General features: G+C 43.7%; 3 protein-coding genes across 6 annotated transcripts; 1 reads left to right on the forward strand and 2 right to left on the reverse strand.

The window, feature by feature from the left end:
• Positions 1-449: 449 nt before the first annotated feature.
• On the reverse strand, positions 450-6981 carry LOC118117466 (protein disulfide-isomerase TMX3). 3 transcript variants are annotated; one of them, XM_035169701.2, is made up of 16 exons: positions 6631-6981; positions 5975-6026; positions 5587-5629; positions 4943-5066; positions 4444-4489; positions 4242-4322; positions 3928-4027; positions 3752-3829; positions 2755-2821; positions 2508-2606; positions 1449-1506; positions 1322-1375; positions 1192-1248; positions 915-1044; positions 766-834; positions 450-678 (listed from the first exon to the last, which is right to left on the reverse strand). In XM_035169701.2, exons 3-16 carry the CDS (start codon positions 5623-5625, stop codon positions 508-510), a joined length of 1173 nt encoding a protein of 390 aa, XP_035025592.1. In that variant the 5' UTR covers positions 5626-5629; positions 5975-6026; positions 6631-6981; the 3' UTR covers positions 450-507. The 3 variants fall into 3 exon arrangements, with proteins under 3 accessions (XP_035025592.1, XP_035025591.1, XP_035025590.1); XM_035169700.2 differs by lacking the exon at positions 6631-6981 and adding an exon at positions 6334-6537 and having other exon boundaries at positions 2508-2603; XM_035169699.2 differs by lacking the exon at positions 6631-6981 and adding an exon at positions 6334-6532.
• A 1595-nt stretch (positions 6982-8576) lies between these two features.
• si:dkey-154p10.3 (zinc finger protein 84) lies at positions 8577-14395 on the reverse strand. The gene is made up of 7 exons (XM_035169629.2): positions 14014-14395; positions 13338-13914; positions 13193-13253; positions 12858-13046; positions 9221-9354; positions 8989-9112; positions 8577-8852 (listed from the first exon to the last, which is right to left on the reverse strand). Exons 1-7 carry the CDS (start codon positions 14086-14088, stop codon positions 8699-8701), a joined length of 1314 nt encoding a protein of 437 aa, XP_035025520.2. The 5' UTR covers positions 14089-14395; the 3' UTR covers positions 8577-8698.
• A 1392-nt stretch (positions 14396-15787) lies between these two features.
• Positions 15788-18054, forward strand: ccr9a (chemokine (C-C motif) receptor 9a). 2 transcript variants are annotated; one of them, XM_035169711.2, is made up of 3 exons: positions 15788-15859; positions 16248-16329; positions 16455-18054. In XM_035169711.2, exons 2-3 carry the CDS (start codon positions 16291-16293, stop codon positions 17523-17525), a joined length of 1110 nt encoding a protein of 369 aa, XP_035025602.1. In that variant the 5' UTR covers positions 15788-15859; positions 16248-16290; the 3' UTR covers positions 17526-18054. The 2 variants fall into 2 exon arrangements, with proteins under 2 accessions (XP_035025602.1, XP_035025603.1); XM_035169712.2 differs by having other exon boundaries at positions 15790-15859; positions 16159-16329.
• Positions 18055-18332: the final 278 nt, after the last annotated feature.

The following is an 18332-nucleotide window of genomic DNA, read 5'->3' on the forward strand; positions in this document are numbered from 1 at the left end:
AATACATTTTACACATGAATTAAACATGTTTAAAAAGTTCAACGTGATTCAAGATGAGATGAAACTGCTTCATGCTATGTTATTTATATGAGAATACTGCTATAATATTTATTATTTATTAAATTATATTCATCTATTTTACTTACTCTCTCAATTTATTCTAAATTATATTTATTCTCTAAACATGTTAAAGATCTTTCAGCTTCGCTGGACTCTGATTGGACCATTCCACTAGTGATGTCATGAATCAAGGTAGATCCAGGTGTTTAATTGTTTACCTGATTTTACATTATTAAATTTTAAAGTAAGAGTGAATGTTTAATAATCAAATTTCTTCTCCTTCTTTTATAGTTTATCATCAGTGTTGATGAGGTAAAAAGACAAATCAACATTTGAGACAACATTTTGTAGATTTTCAGTGAAACGTTTCTCAGACTTGGACAAATCGATAAGAAACAGGTTTGATTTTATTCGACAAAGACGTTTCAGCTCCTCCTCACGTCCTCGTCAGTCAGACTTCTTGTTGGTCACTTTTTTGCATTGTTGTGGTGCGACATCGTCTTCGTCTTCACTGGTGGTGTGTCGGGCTTTACAGCACAGGTAACAGAAGACGGTGGCGATGGTGAACGGGAAGCCGAGTAAGAAGAAGCCAAGCAGTGGAGCCTGGGCGAACAGCGACTGGACAGATAGAGGACACAAAGGTCAGAGGTCAGAAGACAGGCAGTCAGGTAGACAGGAAGCCGGACTGATGATGTCACCACTTACCCTTATCAGGAGTTTTGTGTCATAGACGAGGCGTCTGACACGTTGGACAACACCATTTCCCCCCTGACACTGGAAACACAGAACAAACAGATGTTTCAGAAAAAAATGTAACTGTCGAATCTTCTCCCTCTGGGAGTTGCTCCACTCACCTGGATGCTGCCGTCCAGAATCGCGTTCAGGAAGTCGAAGAGTTGGCGCTCTGTATCCACGGTGCCTTGTGGCAGGAAGTAACCATCGTTGGACAAATCAACCACGACAAACGACGGCACGATCACGTCCCTGAGAACAAAAACAGAAACAAACCGTAATACTGAGAGTATGTCCGAGCAAATGGGGTGAACCCCCCCTTCCTCTAACGATCTTCCTCATTAATGTGCATCCGTGTTTGAGTCCGGCCTCTGGACGTTAACCACTTCACTGACTCACTTCATCATCAGTCCGTTGATGTAGTCGTTTTCCTCCATGAAACCAAAGTAGAAGTTTCTAAAACAAAGACACACTATCAGCTTTTATTGTGTATTTTCTGCTCAGTGATTTTTCAAAATAAAAGACTGACCTGCTGTAGGTGTCTCTGTAATCTGCAGCCAGTTTCTCCATGAGAACTTTGTACCTGAACGGGTGAATCAGAGGCGTCACAGGAAGTTCACACCTGTTTACCTGATGGACAATCGTTGGAGATTTACCTCACACTCTTTTCACACATGTTCTTCTCCTCCAGCAGCACCAGCGACACCAGTTTACCTGCAGGGGACAGGTGAGGTCACTTCAGCTGGTCAAAATAGCAGCCTCACAGATGCAGTTCCTCTAACGTCCACCAGGTGCTGCTGTGATTAAACTTCTACTATACTGAGGTTTTCCTACATTACATTGTTGTTGAATATCATCAGTGGGTATTCCATCAAAGGGGCTAAATGCTAATCCTGGCTTACTTGGATGAGTCTGGCTAATTTAAGTGAGAGATCCGTTCAATGGCTTACATTAATTCCTGCGCAGTAACCATAGTAACGTATGCTTCAGAGCTAGCTTGCTCCCTACCAGGATTACAGCCTAGCTCTGTTTAGTTAGTGTCTAAAAAAATGTTAGACAGTAGGAAACAAGTTGTCAAAAAAAGTTCTGTCCAACGTTTTTTGTAAGCTCATGCTTTTATTATCCGTGATCAGAATAATACAAATAATTCAATGATTGCAAAATATTTTTTTTGTCACAATCTATTAGTTTTGTTAATTGGTTATTATTTTTAAGCTGTGGGAAAAAACGAAATGAGAACATCGCCCTCTAGTGGCTGTGGCATCTTTTTTATGGCTAAAAGGTTCATATTTACAGATCTACTTCTGTTTAAAACACACTCTTCACTTTCATTAGATGCAACTTAATACTCTGAAGTATTTGTACTTTATCTTGTTGCCAAGTCCTTGTTTGTGTTTGTTGGGATGTGACAGAATAAAGTTTGTTAGGTCAGTGAGTCAGAGGCTTCACACAAACTTCATCAGGATCATTCACAGTAAATGTTCTGTAGTGATTTCAAACAGATCTGATATTATACAGCTTCATATCCACAGTCTGACTCTAGTGATCTGACAGTTCATTTACTAAATGAAAACATGTCGGCTGTGGAGGAAGATTAACAGCACGTGTGAGTTTGTAATAAATTCGGCAGCTTCTGATACTAATCCTGACATTTAGCTGACTTTGTGAGATCAGTGTCTGCCTGTCTGTGATGACATCACACAGGTGTGGGTTACCTGTCTCTCCCATGGCGTACAGAGTGTAGCTGTCGATCTTGGAGAAGTTTGGGAAACGTTCTCTGTTGATCCACAGCCTCAGTTCTCCGTCACGTTCTTCTGAAAGACAATCACATCTCACAACTCAGGTCAAATGACTCATCACTGAGCAACACGTCAGATGATGGTTTGTTTATATTTTGATCTTTTCTAGATGGTGTCTGTTGTCATGTCAGCAGGTTCAGAACCGGAGTGTTTTCAGACTTACCGCTGTAGGTGAAGTAGGTTCCGTCTTTAAATAGAACCACGGCCGGCAGAGACGTCAGAGCGATGACCTATGATACAGACTGACTTTAATAACTCATGAGTCCAGGTGTGAAGACAGAGGTTCTGTAGGTTCTGCACTTTCCCACCTTTTTACCTCCAACAAACAAACACACCTGTACAGCTGAAGATGTTCAACCATTTGTAAAAGCATCAAACATCAGCAGGTATCGATAGAGTTCGATAGAACCCTACAGTCTTTGACTATGTTCTTCTGTTCTTTAGCTCTATTCTATGATGTTCTCCTGGGGCCTCATTTATAACCGTACGCACAAAACGGAGCCTGAAACTTGCGTACGCCACTTCTCACGCAAACTTTGGGATCTGTAAAAACAAACTTGACGGGAGAACGTGTGCACTTGTTCACACGTTTGCCTCCACCTTTAATTGGATCTTTTCTTATTTCAGGCTCGGTTCTTTCTATCATCTTCACTCTCACTCGCTGTGTTAACAGCAGCAGCAGAGTATCAGTGTATTTTCTTTATTAGTGACATCACTGCTGTCCCATAAAATGTCTCTTCACCCCCACCTCACTAACAAACACCTCATGTCAGTGTCAGAAAGTTTCACTTCCTCTTCTCATCGCTTGATGCCGTGACTCTGTCAGGACTCACGGTGGAAACCCATTGGTCAGCAGCATAATTTAATATTCATGAGGTGCTTTGCATTGACCATTCATGGTTGAAAGTGGGCGTGTGGAGGGCGGACTATGAGGCAGATCCACGTACCAACGTTTCCAGGTGGACTATGATTTATAAAGTGAACATCGCATTCAGGTGTGTGTGCGCACGGTTTTATCAATCAGAATTTGTGTGTATGCCGTTTCCGGCTTTTGTGCGCACGTACACTTTTAGTTTGAATCCCATGCTCTGTTTTATAAATGAGACCCCTGAGCTCTGTCTGTTCTACTGTGTTCTCCTGTTCCTTCAGTCATGTGTGACCTTTGGTAGAACGTCTCTGGCAGCGGAGAAGAAGTTGATGTGAACGATCAGATGTTCTGCAGCAGCCGAGAAGTTTCCCTGAAAAACAACAGAGGTCAGAGTGTGTGTGAGAGTGAGTGTGTGTGTCTGTCTTTGATAGTGTGTGTGTGTGTGATAGTGTGTGATAGTGTGTCTACCTTCAGTTGTGATGTGGCTCCTACATACACAAACATGACATCATGGCGGCTCATTGCGTGTTGGAAAAGCTGCAGACTGTTCAGAGATCGAACACAGGGCCTGAACAACACACACACACACACAGTGATAAACATAAATACACTCACTCACACACACACACACACACACACCACACACACTCTCTCTCACACACACACACTCTCACACACACACACACACTCTCTCACACACACACACACACACACACACACACACACACACACACACACACACACACACACACACACACACACACACACACACACACACTCACCCTGAGACTCGATGTGTAAACTCCATTATTTCTTCTTTTGTTCTTTTTCCTGAATAAACATATTTCATGTTTTTCTTCCACCTAAAAAAAAACATCAGTTCACACATGATCTCATCTGGATTATTGATTATTGATCTGTATAAATAATCATTCAGCCTCTTCTGATTGGCTGGTGTGCAGTGATGTCACAGCGAGGACTCACATGATGATGGCTGGATAACCTCTGACCTTGAACTCTTCTGCCAAACCTGGAAGAAAACACAACCTCAGCTGTGACCTCTGACCATGCCCACCTTTTAATGTAACAGATCCAACAGCTGATTAAACATCATGAATTAAACACAACGACGATTTCTTATAAATCTTAATTAATACTGATGTTTCCATGGATAGAAGAAAACAGGTCAGAGCAGAACGTTTTTCTATTTTATTTATTATCAGAGTGAACCTCACACCGAAACCTGTGGTTCTCCAGACACAGTCACCACGACAACAGAAAAGACCGTTAAGAATAAGACTGAGTCAAATGAGGTCAAAACCAAAAGTGCTGTGAGACGAGTCACCTGGTGACGCACTTCCTGTCCATTTAATTTACTTTGGGTTCTAATGAGCGGAGATTATTTCAGTATATTTATTTTATTATTGTTTCACTGTGTGTGGCTGAGTCAGGTGATAGTTTTTTTTTTGATAGTATAACTGACCGGTGTTGGCGGTGGCGTCTGATTTGCCGACATTGACTGGAGAACCAAGACTCTTCAGTTCTGATCCAATCTGATGCCAAACAGGATCCAGCTGTTTACAGAAGGAACACCAGGGGGCGTAGAACTGCACAGAGAACAACACAACATTGTCACAATGAGTTTGCAATGACAGTGTCTGGGTCAACAGAGATTACCTCATCTTAACAATATATGGCTGCAGGAAATCATCGTTAAGAATATTGATCTGACAAATGGATATTGATTATTGAATATCAGGGGGTAGGGTGCAGTTGTGTGTCACCTGCATATGACAGCTGTGTGTGTGTGTGGATGACGTGTCTCAGGGGAAATAAAATGTCAAGTGGGAATAAGAGAGGCGTTGGAACCCTGAGGAACACCGGGATGCTACAATGGCAACACTAAAGGTTCTGTCTGGTAAATAAGAATGAAACAGTTTTTAAACCTTTTTACTTCTGATTTCACTGAAGCCACCTGAGATAAAGATCATCTGATCATGTAGTTACTCAGATAACCTCCAGCTCCAATGTAAGGTCTCTGACTCTCTCTCCTCAGATCACGTGATTTTTACAAATGAACATAGAGCTTTTTCTTTGCTGAATCTAAAACAATAAATGCATTCGTACTTTGATAAGCCAGATGTCGTCGTCTCCTCTGGTTTCCATGAAGCTGTTAAACACAATCAGATTATTTATTGATTAGTTGCTGTGATTATTAACAAGCAGCAGATCAATGAAGAATGATGATCAGCAGCTGTACGGAGGCTCATAAGAAACAAAATAGTTCACAGTGAAAACAAAGATCCATTTAGTAGCTTTTGATTACATGAACTTCATCAACAGAATTTTCACTGCGACAAAATTAAATAGAAAACATCTATGATTCATAACTGGACCGACTGAGTCAGCTGAGGATCATGTGACACAATCAAAAGCTCCAGATCAGCTTGTAAATGGATCGAGAGAATATTTATAAAAGGTTAAGTAAAGATTTGACGATGCTGTTTGTACTTACGAATCGTCCAGCTCCTCCACGAAGGACGACACCAGTGACGCACACAGCAGCACTGACGACAACAAACACAAATAAACAACACAAACTTCCAGCTCTAACTCACACTGACTCACTTTTAAATATGCGCTTTCAGTCATATTACAAAGTCTTCACCAGCAGGGGGCGCTCTGAACTGTTCAAACTGAAACTGAAGCTGTTGAGGAGGAGCATATAATACAGTTGAAAGCACCAAAAAAGTGAGTAAGTCAAGCTTGAGTTTAATCAAAGAAATTAGAAACCTAACCAGGTGAGTCACGTGACTCACCTGTCAGTGTCAACTCAGTGATTGAGAATGGGTAAAAGTTTAGTTGAGAACGTACCTGAGAGCAGGACCGAGCTCTTTCTGTCCAACATGTCGACTGATTAACGGAGATTAGCGGCACAGAGTTTATCTGCTAACTGCTGACGGACCGAGCACTCTGCTAATCTGACGGATTAACAGCTTCAGGCCACTCAAGCTTTATTGACAGCAGCTGTGCATTGACAACAATAGAGTCTACAGAGACTGCTCAACAATATAAAAATACATTTTAACGTCAATAAGCAAAACATGACATGACGTTTTCTTTCTGTCTAATCAATACCTTCCATCACAACCACTTCCTGCAGGCCTTTACCTTCTTCTTCAGTTCACAGAGGAAGCAGCAGAGGTTTTCCCTCCATCACAGCGCCCCCGCTGACTTTGACTCGGCGAGAAGAAATGCAGCTGGAGCTGAAAGACGAGCACAGATCTTTCGCACAACAGCGGGACGTAGAGGCCAATGGCAGCCCGATACTTTGGGTGTAGATGATGGGGTTGTGGATGGCGGAGGCCTTGGCGATGACAGCAGGGATTGAGTTCATATATGGAGTCAGCAGCACCACTCTGTGGTGGCTGTCAAATCAACCACAGAGTATGGAGACCAGAATATGATGAAGAGCAGGATCACTCCCAAAGCCACTTTAACCATTCGCCACTCGCTGAACAGATGTTCGTACTCTCTCTTGGTCTCTTCACAGTTAAACTGCTCCACCTCCACCTGCTGCACGGCCCAGAAAATGGCAAAGTAGCAGCCAGCGATAAGGGCGAGCGGGATTAAAAAGACAAAGACAAACAGCAGTAAAGTGTAGTCGCGCACTGCGGCCGTGAAGCTCATGTAGTCCGAGCTGCAGGATGTCTGCAGGCCTTCAGTGCTCCGGCCAAAGAATGGCGGCGAACTCAAGGCTAGAGAGTACAACCACACCCACGCCAGCACTGCCAACATCTGCCAACGACTTACCCCACCCAACAGGGACAGCAGCCGTGTAATGGCGAGGCAGCGGTCTACTGCAATGGCCATCAGTGTCATCATGGAGGTGATGCCAAACAGAGCATCACAGAAGGCATAGAGCTCGCAGGCAAGCTCCCCAAACAGCCAGCGATGGTACAGACTGGCCACAAAGAAGACCGGAGACTGTGTCATAGACATAAGGAAGTCCGCAGTGGCCAGGTTGACCACTAGCAGGTTACTGGCTGGTTATCTTGTACTTCCTGTTAGTATTGAATATGAAATTACATTTTGTATATTTCCTCCTAGTTTCACGGTGTTTCTACGGTGTCATGTGACCAGGTGAAGCATCAGTTTGGGACTCTGCCTCTTGCTGTGCCAGCCAGTGGCTGTTACAGGCTGAGTCCACCGTTACAAAATCCACGACATCACTTCCTCTGCCATCATCCTCGACACTGGCTCCCCTCAGGGATGTGTTTTGAGCACCCTGCTGTAAACTCTGCTGACCTACGACTGCTCAGCCACATTCCCGAGCACCCACAATGTCAAGTTTGACACAGCATTGGTGGAACTAATTTCCTGCAACGATGAGATGGAGTACAGGCTGGAGGTGGAACAACCGGAGGCTTGGAAACGATCGTGGATTTCAGAAAAGTCGTCGGGAGGCCTCCTCCTCTTCATGGGGGGGAGCAGCTGTTGAGGTCGTCCCCAGCTTCAAATACATGGAACACCAAGTTAGTTTGATACTCTATTGCTATATTCGCTTTATTTCATTGCCTTTATTTGCTGCTTCTGCTTAGTTTTTAGATTGTAGTGTTGTATTATATTGCTACTTACCGGGACCTCAGTACTTAGTTTCATTCTCTAAGTACCTCATGGTTTGGAATGACAATACATCTTCTTGAATCTTGAATATTTATGAAACCAGTTAATACTTGAACCGGCTCAGTAGACTCCAGTCACTGACGAACCTTCCATCTCAGTGTGTCTTTCTCTGTATCTCTGTCTCAGTTCTTAAGGTCAAATTAAATCTAATCTGTTCAATAAGGCCTTTTCAAAACAGATTTTCTAAATAAAGGTCATGTTGAGGGTCGCTGAGTAATTCATAAGTTTGTTTTAAGGGTAAATTAAGAGATAACAGGGGTCTGCTCATCACACCAGCTGCTGATTTGACCAGTTGAGGGGTAATAATCCACTTCCTGAAGCTCAGCAGAATGACGTCATCATCGTCATAGTTTGGACGCCGCGCATCACCACTGCAGCCGGGATGAGTTACAACACGAGTCAGTCTGGGCACTGACTTACTCACACACTGATTCATTTTTTACATTTTATTTTCGTTATCAATAAAAATTCCTTAAAATCTGACTGTGACATCATCAGTGTAGTTCAGCCCACAAGCTAAGAGTCCAATAAGAGCGTTTAGCCACCGGTGAGTTCACAGAGCGGCGTGCTGCGAGGGGGCGTGGTGTCTGCGAACATGTCTGAGCAGCAGCTGACGGTCCGGGCTCGAGTATACACACTGTCGGCATGGAAACGCCTCACCTGTGTGGTGACGGCGAGCATGGAGGTCCAAACTCTTCTTCTGGATGCTGAGGAAAACACACAACCTGTTACTATGGTAATCACGGGCCACCCTAACAATCATCGCTATGGCAACCACAGTGTGTGTTACCTGCTGTAGTCACAGTGTGTGTTTGTGTGTGTGTGTGTATTTGTGTGTGTTACCTGCTGTAGTCACAGTGTGTACATCTGTGAGGTTTCTCTTGACTGTGAGTTCGACTGTGTCTGATCAGCGAGCTGCGATCGATCGAGGCGTACGGACACTGACCACACCTGTACGGCTTCTCACCTGACAAGACACAACACACAGTCATCAGGCGTGTGTTACCTGTGTGCTCAGGCGTGTGTTATCTGTGTATTCAGGTGTGTGTTACCTGTGTGCTCATGTTTGTGTTACCTGTGTGCGTCCTCAGGTGTTGCAGCAGCGAGGCCCTCAGTCGGCTGCTGTATGAACAGTGTGGACAGGTGAATGGTCTCTCTCCTCCGTGGACGCCCAGGTGACGCCTCAGCGTCAGTTTAGAGGAGAACTTCCTGTAGATGAAACACATCTCAATTCGAGATTCGAATCGACCAATCACAGTCAAACAACAGGGTACAGGTGCGTTGTTGTTTTCGTTGGTTTAGAAAATGGCGTAAGCAATAAAAATACAGATTCATAAAAATGTGTGCACGCACGCACCGAATGTTTCCTTTTTAAATCACAGTCCACCAGGAAACGTGCGTCTGTGGATCTGCCTCATGCCCCGCCCTCTACACGCCCACATTCAACCATAAACAGTCAATGCAAAGCAGCTCATGACTATTAAATTATCCTGCTGACCAATAGGTTTCTCTGGTGAATTAGCATCAAGTGATGAGAAGAAGAAGAAACTTTGTGACATAAAGGTGAAGAAACATCAGTAATGTCATTAAAAATAAATGTTTCTCATGGTCAGAATGTGAGGGAACTTGTTTTATTTCCTGAAGGTATTTTAATCACCCAAAACTGCAGGATTAATAAATTCACAGACAGTTGTGATGTCATCAATCTATAAAATTATACAGAATAATATATCAAGATCACAGATCTATAGAATCTATATAAGATGTATAGAAGCTGTGTGAGTTTCTCCAGGAAAGTAATGTGAAGACTTTCAGTCGGGGTTTCGAGCCAATCACAGCACGGAGACAGCCTTGGTTAAAGTCACTAATGAGCTTCTAATAGCTTCAGATGTTTGTGTCTGTCCTCGTCCTGTTAGATCTCAGTGCAGCATTCAACACTATTGACCATCACATTTTATTACAGAGACTAGAACAGTTCATTAGCATTAAAGGAACCGCCCTCAACTGGTTTAAATCATATTTACCAGATCGCTAAATGATGAGTCATCTGTGTGCACCAGAGTTAACCACGGTGTTCCACAGGGCTCTGTGCTCGGCCCATTTTATTCTCATTATATAAGCTTCCACTAGGAAACATTATCAGGACACACTCGGTAAACTTCCACTGCTATGCAGATGACACCCAGTTATACGTATCAATAAAACCAGAACAGTGTCATCAATTAACTGAAGTTCATGTCTCAAGGACATAAAAACCTTCTCTTATTAAACTCAGATAAAACAGAGGTTCTGATACTTGGCCCTAAACACCTCAGAGACACATTATCTAATGATGAAGCTGTGCTAGAGGACATTGCCCTTATCTTTGATCCTGATTTGTCCTTTGATTCTCATTTAAAAACACATTTCTAGGACCGCCTTCTTCCACTTACATAACATCTCAAACATCATGTCTCAAAAAGACGCAGAAGAACGAGTCCAGGCCTTTGTTCCATCCAGACGTGATTATTGTAATTCCTTATTCTCAGGCTCCAGCAGGAAGTCGTTAAAGACTCTGCAGTTTGTCCTAAATGCTGCAGCACGTGTCCTGAAGAGAACCAGGACCAGAGACCACATGTCTCCTGTGTTAGCTTCACTACACTGGCTTCCTGTTACATTTAGAATTTAAAGCCCTCCTCCTCACCTACATTAATAATATGGCAGCATCGAACCTTAAAGAGCTGATAGTACCTGATCACCACTAGAGCCCTGAGCTCCCAGAATTCAGGCTGTTGTCCCTAAAGTCTCTAAAGCAGAGGAGGAGCCAGAGCTTCAGCATCAAGCTCCTCTCCTGTGGAATCATCTCAGCTTCAGTTCTGGAGGCAGACTCCCTCTGAACGTTGAAGATTCAAACCTTCCTTTAGGATAAAGTTATAGTTCGAGCTGGTCCAGGTTTGTCTTAGATCTTAGTTCTGCTGCTGCAGGTCTAGAATGTCGGGGTCACGTGACACATGGAGCTTCTCTTTCCTCTTCTCCCACTTTATCACATCAGATTATCAAGAAATTAATGTCTCATCAATACATGTTACTGACTTGACTTCTTCCCCGGAGTCCCTTTGCCTTATCGTCCCCAGATCAAGGGCCGCGGCTGCTATGATGGAACGCGAATCAGAGATTGTGAACATAATGGCAGATCCTGTATCGTATTGGCATCTGATAGTGGTGGTGGACCACGATCGAGGTGGCATCTATTGCACTTCTGTCCGTCCTGGGAGACGGATCCTCACGTGTGTCTCTGAGGTTTCTACCTTCTTTTCCCCTATTAAAAGTTATTTTTTTGTAGTTTTTCCTGACTCTTGTCGAGAGTTAAGAACAGAGGATGTCTCACCTTGTTAAAGCCTATGAGACAGAATGTGATTTGTGAATATGGGCTATACAAATTAAATAAAATTTAATGATTAATATATGATGAGTAATCATCATGGGACAGGAAACCATCAAAGTCACTCAACACTTGTTTCCTCCTCATCCTTCTATCACGTTCTCCTCCATCAGTGTCAGTGCATCCATCACACAGTAATTATACAGTAATCAGATTACTTCACACATCAGTGGATCCTAACCTCCACTCATTATTTGGAAATAGAGGTTTGAAGGTGAACACATTTTATGTATTTTTTGTAAGTGATCTCCAGTGCTCTCTGTGCGCATGACAGTCATTTTCTATATCTTTTTCAATTAAAGGTGTTTGTTGCATGAGCACAAATAACGATGTTGGTATTAATGTTAAAGTTCGGGGCTTACGGACACTTGATGACACCACAGGAGCCGGATGGAGTCGTTCGCAGGATGTTTTTTCTGTTGTTTTTTACGTTTGGTCACCAGTTACTTCAATTGTATTAGATTCTGCTCTTACACTGTTTACCCCTGAGACTCCATCACTGTGGTGAGTAGATAATTAGGGAATTCTCATTTTTCGATGAAGCATCCCTTTAAGAACATATCGAGGATTATAGGATTTATGTCTATGATTTAGAAAAACTTGTCCATGTAATTATCTTCAGCTGACTTACTATTGTAATGGTGTTCAAAGGCCTCTCAGCTAATTCAAAATGCTGCAGCTCGAGTCCTCACTAACACCAAGAAAGTGGATCATATTACTCCAGGTCTGAGATCTTTACACTGGCTCCCTGTCTGTCAAAGAATTGACTTAAAAATCTTTCTGTTGGTTTACAAAGCACTGAAAGGTTTAGATGATCTCCTGCTACGTTTTGAACCATCCAGACCCCTCAGGTCGTCTGAAACTGATCTGCTCTCGGTCTCCAGAGTCAAAACTAAACAGTGAGAAGCAGCGTTCAGTTTTTATGCTTCACGTTTGTGTAACAAGCTCCCAGAGAATTGCAGGTCAGCTGCAAATCTTAGTTCTTTTAAATCAATGCTAAAAATGTTGCCACAGCCTCAAACAATTACTAATTTCTCAAACTGCACTGTTAGTTTCACTCTTTTATTTCTATTTAACTCCCCACGCCACACGCTCTGCTTCGAATCCTATCTGGAAAAACATGGGTTAGGGTCCACATTTCATTTGTCTAATTAAATCTCTGTTGTTTCAGTCAGTTGCTGGTCTCCAAGTCCACTTATTTACTAAATCTTAGCATAAACTTGCCTTGTCTTTATATGGAGCAGCAGGCTTTCTTATGTGTGGGCTGGGGGGTTGTGGGTAATGTAGTCACCTGTGACACAGTGAGCAGCAGAACCCCGTCTCCTTAGCCTCCACTTTTTCTTCTTCTTTCTTTTTCTTTCTCCTGGTCTTCTTCTTCTTGCTGTTGGTGGTGCTCTGCAGTGAGCCAGTATGTCGCCTGCCAGTCGGACCAGGAACCATCACACTCAGGCTGGTGTCTGATTGGCTGCCAGCTGTCTGTCTGTGTCGCACAAACATCTTAATGTTAACGGAACATTCTGACATTCGATGATTTTGATACTGAAGTGAACGATAATTTAAAGCTCAGAGAGGGTCATCAGAACAATGTCAATAAAGTTTTTGTATGACAGTTCCTCGGGCATCCACCTGTCTGTAAGCTCCGCCTCCTTCCCTCCTGCTTGTCTTATCAGTCGGCTCTTCCATCTGTCTGCAAGAATCAACGAGTTGTTGATTACTGATCATTTTAATATTGATGACTGATTATTGATAGATCATCAGAAGACGAACTGACCTGAGCAGTTACTGTGGCGATGAGCGTTTTGTGATGCAACATTCCTGAACGTCCTCAGACAGACAGAACACGCCGCCGCCGCCTCCGACTCTTCTTCCTCTTCCTCCCTCCGTACCTTCCTGCAGTGGCTCCTCCAATGAGGTTCTAGGTCATTCCAGCTGTTGGCCGTCCAACTGCAGTGGACGCAGCTGAAGCCGCCGGCTGCTCGGTGAGACTGGATGTGAACGTCCAGGAGCCGCCTGGACGAAAGCATCAGAGGACACAGGAGACATGGCAGCAGAGTCCTCATCTGTTGACCGTTTGTCTTGCACTGCTTCCTGTCGTCCTGGGACGCACGGGGGGGGCGTTCTGGGGGAGGAAGGTGTTGGGTTGGGGAAGGAGGGGGAGGATGTCTGGCGGCTGAGATGCGACAAAGTCCGAGAGTCATGAGGTGAGCAGACTGAGCCATCTCCTCCTTAGTGGCGGGGGGGTTGATGTGACAAGACAGATCCACTGAGCCCCCCTGCAGATGGAAGATGGACTCCGCCCCCTCCTTCTCCTTCTCCTCCCCCTCTTCCTCCTCAAACAGCGTACTGACCTAATGAGGAGAAGAGACACATCTCACGTCTCACACATCCAACTGTCTTTTGTGCGAGTGTGTGTGTGTGTGTGTGTGTGTGTGTCTCAGGTGTGTCACCTCACAGGTGTGTGCAACCTGCAGTCCTCCCTCCGTGCCGATGTCACAGGTGGGTGGGCTCATGTTGTCCAGCATGTTGTAGAGCAGGAAGTCCTCGTCCTCGTTGCTCTGCTTCGAGTGTCCGTTCAGGTCCAGCTGATAGGGCGATGCTCCCTGCTGGAGCCCCGCCTCATCTCCACCCTCAACCCCATCCCCTTCATCAGCCTCCCCCAGATAGGCGAGGGCGGGGGGGCGGTGCCTCTGCAGCAGGTGGCTGTTGATGGCAGGCTTGAGGCCGCAGGTGAACTGACAGAGTTTACACCGATACAGCTCCACCAGGAAGGACTCCACCAGCCCCCGCCTCCCCCGACAGACCCTCCACCTCCCCACAGTACAGACTGGAGATCACAGCCCCACCCACTACCTGCAGAGTGACAGGGCTGATGTCCCGGTACCTCTGCTTCACTGATGACATCACCACGACATCAGCAGGTTTCAGCCCGCTATCCTCTGATTGGACAGAAGAAGCAGAAACATCAGATATACAAAACATGTTCACAATAAAATTATTTAAATCTCATCAAAGCGATAATATCTGAGTTTCCTCACCAAACAATACATAAAGCAAATCCCTAGAATATTAGTTAAAGAATAAAAAACTGTATAACTCCTCCTCCTTCTGCAGAGAGGACCACGGATTATAATCGGACAATAAGAAATCATTCCTAAAATATACACAATAGAAGTGCAATATAATTCTGCTTTTTTCTTTTTAATGTGCAATAACACCATTAATGTGCAATTTGACTAACATACTGTTTTTGTTCATCATAATATGAATTCAATATCATTTGCAATATCCAGTATTACTTACTCCTTTATCATTTGTACTTACTGACCCTTTATTTAAGTATTAGTTTCTCTGTCTAATGTAACTTTGCTTATCTTATTCTCAGTTCTATTAAAATTACTGTGTTTGTGTGTGTGTGTAACTAAATTCACTTCATTCATGTTTCTCTGAACGTTTAACGATTCAACAACAGCAGAATGAGCACGACAGGAAACGGAGCTAACGGCTAACGGAGCTAACGGAGGAGCTAACGGAGCTAACGGCTAACGGTGAAATGAAGTAGCAGTTGCAGCAATAACGTTAAACGTTATAACGTTAAACAGAGATATAATTTAACACGTTTACAAACTCACCTGAAGAGACACTATTTACTTCCTCTACTTCTTCTTCTACGATTTGAAAGGAAACGTGGCCATTCTCTACCGCCACCTACAGGAGAGGGATTAGAAGGACAGGAGAGGTTAAAAAAGAATACATTTCTGTTTCCAGTTCATGGTTAAATCAATCAAAAAAACATTATTAATTAAGAAACAAACTGAATTAACCTCTGTTTTATATTGTGTATTGATGAGCGTCTGTCAGCGACTGGAGGTCAGTCATAGCAATCAATCAATAAATCATCAATAAAAACTCAGGAGACCTTAAAGTGTGTGTGTGTCTTTAATAACACTTTAATAACACTTGAATAACACTTTAATAACACTTGAATAACACTTGGATAACTCTTTAATAATTTCTTAATAACAAATTAATAACTCATCAATAACTAATAAATAAAACCTTATTAACTCTTTAATAAAACCTTAACTCATCCCTTGTGTCTTGTTTCACATTCAGCTGTAAGTTAACGGATTACTTTATCTCTTCATTAAGGTCGTTTAAAGTAAAAGTTTCAGTGGGACAGTTTTCTGACCCCTCCCCCTAAGGCTGTAACTTCCTGTTTGTCTCATCTCTGAACTCTGTGGTTTAACCGACACCAAGTCAACGACAAACACACTGACAGACGAAAAGACGGCTGTGAGTTCTGTCTGTCATTTTGTCTCTCATTCTGTCTGTAACTGTCTGTAACTGTCTGTCACTCTGTCTGTAACTGTCTGTAACTGTCTGTCACTCTGTCTGTAACTGCCTGTGACTGTCTGTCATTCTGTCTGTAACTGTCTCTAACTGTCTGTAACTGTCTGTAACTGTCTGTCATTCTGTCTGTAACTGTCTGTAACTGTCTGTCATTCTGTCTGTAACTGTCTCTAACTGTCTGTAACTGAAACAGAATTTTGGATGAATGATGAGTATCTTCGTGTACTATTATCCCACAACAGCTGTTCATCATCTGTTCATCATCAAGAAAATGCAGTTCACCTACACCTTCAAACTGTTAAACTTGATTGATTGATTGATTCCTGTGAAGGTCACTGAATGACCTCATCCACAAGAATCTGACTTATGACCACATGGGTGACTTCATGAACATCACAGGATTCACCACCGAGGTAAGAAACGATCGGTTCAGTTAGTTATTGATTATTTTGGAATTTGATGAGGTAATTGATTGGTTTGACCAATGCATGGTAAACATGCAGCAGGTGAATTCACGTGTTTCATCTCTTCCAATTAGGTACCATCCTTTTTCACCACTGATGACTACTACGAGTATGAGGACCTGCTGTGTGACCGGGCACCGGTGCGGACCTTCAGGCGTTTGTTTGAGCCGCCGCTCTTCTGGATGATCACCCTGGTTGGCGGAGCAGGGAACCTGGCTGTGGTGTGGATCTACCTGAACTTCCGGCGGCGACTGAAAACCATGTCAGATGTGTACCTGCTGAACCTGGCAGTGGCCGACCTGCTATTCCTGGTCACACTGCCGCTGTGGGCGGCCGAGGCATCACACGGCTGGAATTTTGGCTGTGCCCTCTGCAAGGTCAACTCCGCCCTCTACAAGGTAAACCTGTTCAGCAGCATGCTGCTGCTAACATGCATCAGTGTTGACCGCTACGTTGTCATCGTACAGGCCACCAAGGCACAAAACTCACAGCTTGAGCGCCGTCGCCACAGTCGGCTGGTGTGTGTGGGGGTGTGGCTTCTGGCCCTGCTGCTGGCCACTCCTGAGCTCGTGTTTGCCACCACGGTTAACGTGGACTCTCAGCAGTACTGCAGGATGGTGTTCCCCACTTATCTGGGCAACCGCACTAAGATCCTGGTACTGTCGTTACTGGTGAGCATGGGGTTCTTCTTACCCTTCATCATCATGGCGTTCTGCTACAGTGTCATTGTCGCCAAGCTGCTCAATACCCGAAACTTCCAAAAGCACAAGGCCATGCGCGTCATACTGGTTGTGGTGGTAGTGTTCGTCATGTCCCAGCTGCCCTACAATGGCGTACTGGTCATGATGGCGACGCAGGCCTCCAACATGACTATGACGGACTGCGAGGAGGTGAAGCGTTTCGACATTGTGGGACAGGTGCTGAAGAGTCTGGCTTACATGCACGCCTGCCTCAATCCCTTCCTCTATGCATTTGTGGGAGTGCGTTTCCGCCACGATGTGCTGCAGCTCCTGCGCTTCAGCGGCAGCCGCTGCCTGCAACTGGTCAACAAGAATCAACTGAGTGAGACCAACAGGAGTCCGCTGAGCTCGAATCGAGCCTCGGTGATGTCAGACAGCGACACCTCACAGGTGCTGTCACTGTAACGACACATGTGACCTCAATTTTACACCTGAGCTGCCACAGACATCAATCTCATTACTCTCCATCATTTAATCCAGTTTTACTTCAAGCTGTTTTAAAATAATTGAATCTTTTGTCTTTCCTGAATATTTCCAGGACTTTCTCAGAATTAGTTTGTTGATGAAATAAATGATAAACAAAGTGACCTATAGCTAGGTTTGGTCATGAAACTTCAGTTTTCTTCTCATATTGACTTTGTTGCATCTTTAACAGGAAGTGAATCTCATAATGGACGTAAAGAGAAGCAACGTGATTGAACTCATGTGTTACTCTCAGTGCGGCTAAAAGATGACAGATGCTCATGTGTAAATAGTTTTACTGGATGTTTTGGTCTTTGAAGATGCAGAGTTTGTTCATGTGAGCGTGAGAAACAGGAGGAAGTTGATCAGTCACACTGGTTTCTTCACTTCCTCCTCACATCCTGTTTATGTTTTCACTCTGTTCTGTAAAAACATCTCAATGTTTGTATTCATTTTTGATTGACATGTTTTTATTCAAATGTGTGAAAAATATAAAATGAAGGCTTTTTTTCTATTTCTAATGTAAAAACCTTTTAGAAAAATACAAAGTGGTTAAAAAATGGAGTCACTGTATTCATTTCAGACTGCAGACACACGACAGACACATAACACACATTGACTTTTTAAGGAAGTTTTCCCCCTAATTGACAGTTTCATATTAAATCAGATTAATATGTCTTTGTTAACCGGCTACATACCACAAGCTTTTAAGGTAGCTGTATTTAAAACTCTGCTTCAAAAGCCCACTCT

The sequence above is a fragment of the Hippoglossus stenolepis genome, chromosome 11 (assembly GCF_022539355.2).
Source record: "Hippoglossus stenolepis isolate QCI-W04-F060 chromosome 11, HSTE1.2, whole genome shotgun sequence".
Taxonomy (NCBI): domain Eukaryota; kingdom Metazoa; phylum Chordata; class Actinopteri; order Pleuronectiformes; family Pleuronectidae; genus Hippoglossus; species Hippoglossus stenolepis.

Excerpts from the sequence above, each read along its gene's own strand:
- ccr9a (XM_035169711.2), top strand. The coding sequence starts at position 16,291 with ATGGGTGACTTCATGAACATCACAGGATTCACCACCGAG. Across the intron at positions 16,330-16,454 it reads TCACAGGATTCACCACCGAG|GTACCATCCTTTTTCACCAC; the intron begins GTAAGAAACGAT and ends TCTTCCAATTAG.
- LOC118117466 (XM_035169699.2), bottom strand. The coding sequence starts at position 6,367 with ATGTTGGACAGAAAGAGCTCGGTCCTGCTCTCAG. Across the intron at positions 1,045-1,191 it reads ATCAACGGACTGATGATGAA|GGACGTGATCGTGCCGTCGT; the intron begins GTGAGTCAGTGA and ends TTTTGTTCTCAG. Across the intron at positions 679-765 it reads ACACAAAACTCCTGATAAGG|TCGCTGTTCGCCCAGGCTCC; the intron begins GTAAGTGGTGAC and ends CTATCTGTCCAG.
- si:dkey-154p10.3 (XM_035169629.2), bottom strand. The coding sequence starts at position 14,088 with ATGCTGGACAACATGAGCCCACCCACCTGTGACATCGGCACGGAGGGA. Across the intron at positions 13,254-13,337 it reads TCGCCACAGTAACTGCTCAG|ACAGATGGAAGAGCCGACTG; the intron begins GTCAGTTCGTCT and ends TGATTCTTGCAG. Across the intron at positions 8,853-8,988 it reads ACACACTGTGACTACAGCAG|CATCCAGAAGAAGAGTTTGG; the intron begins GTAACACACACA and ends TGTTTTCCTCAG.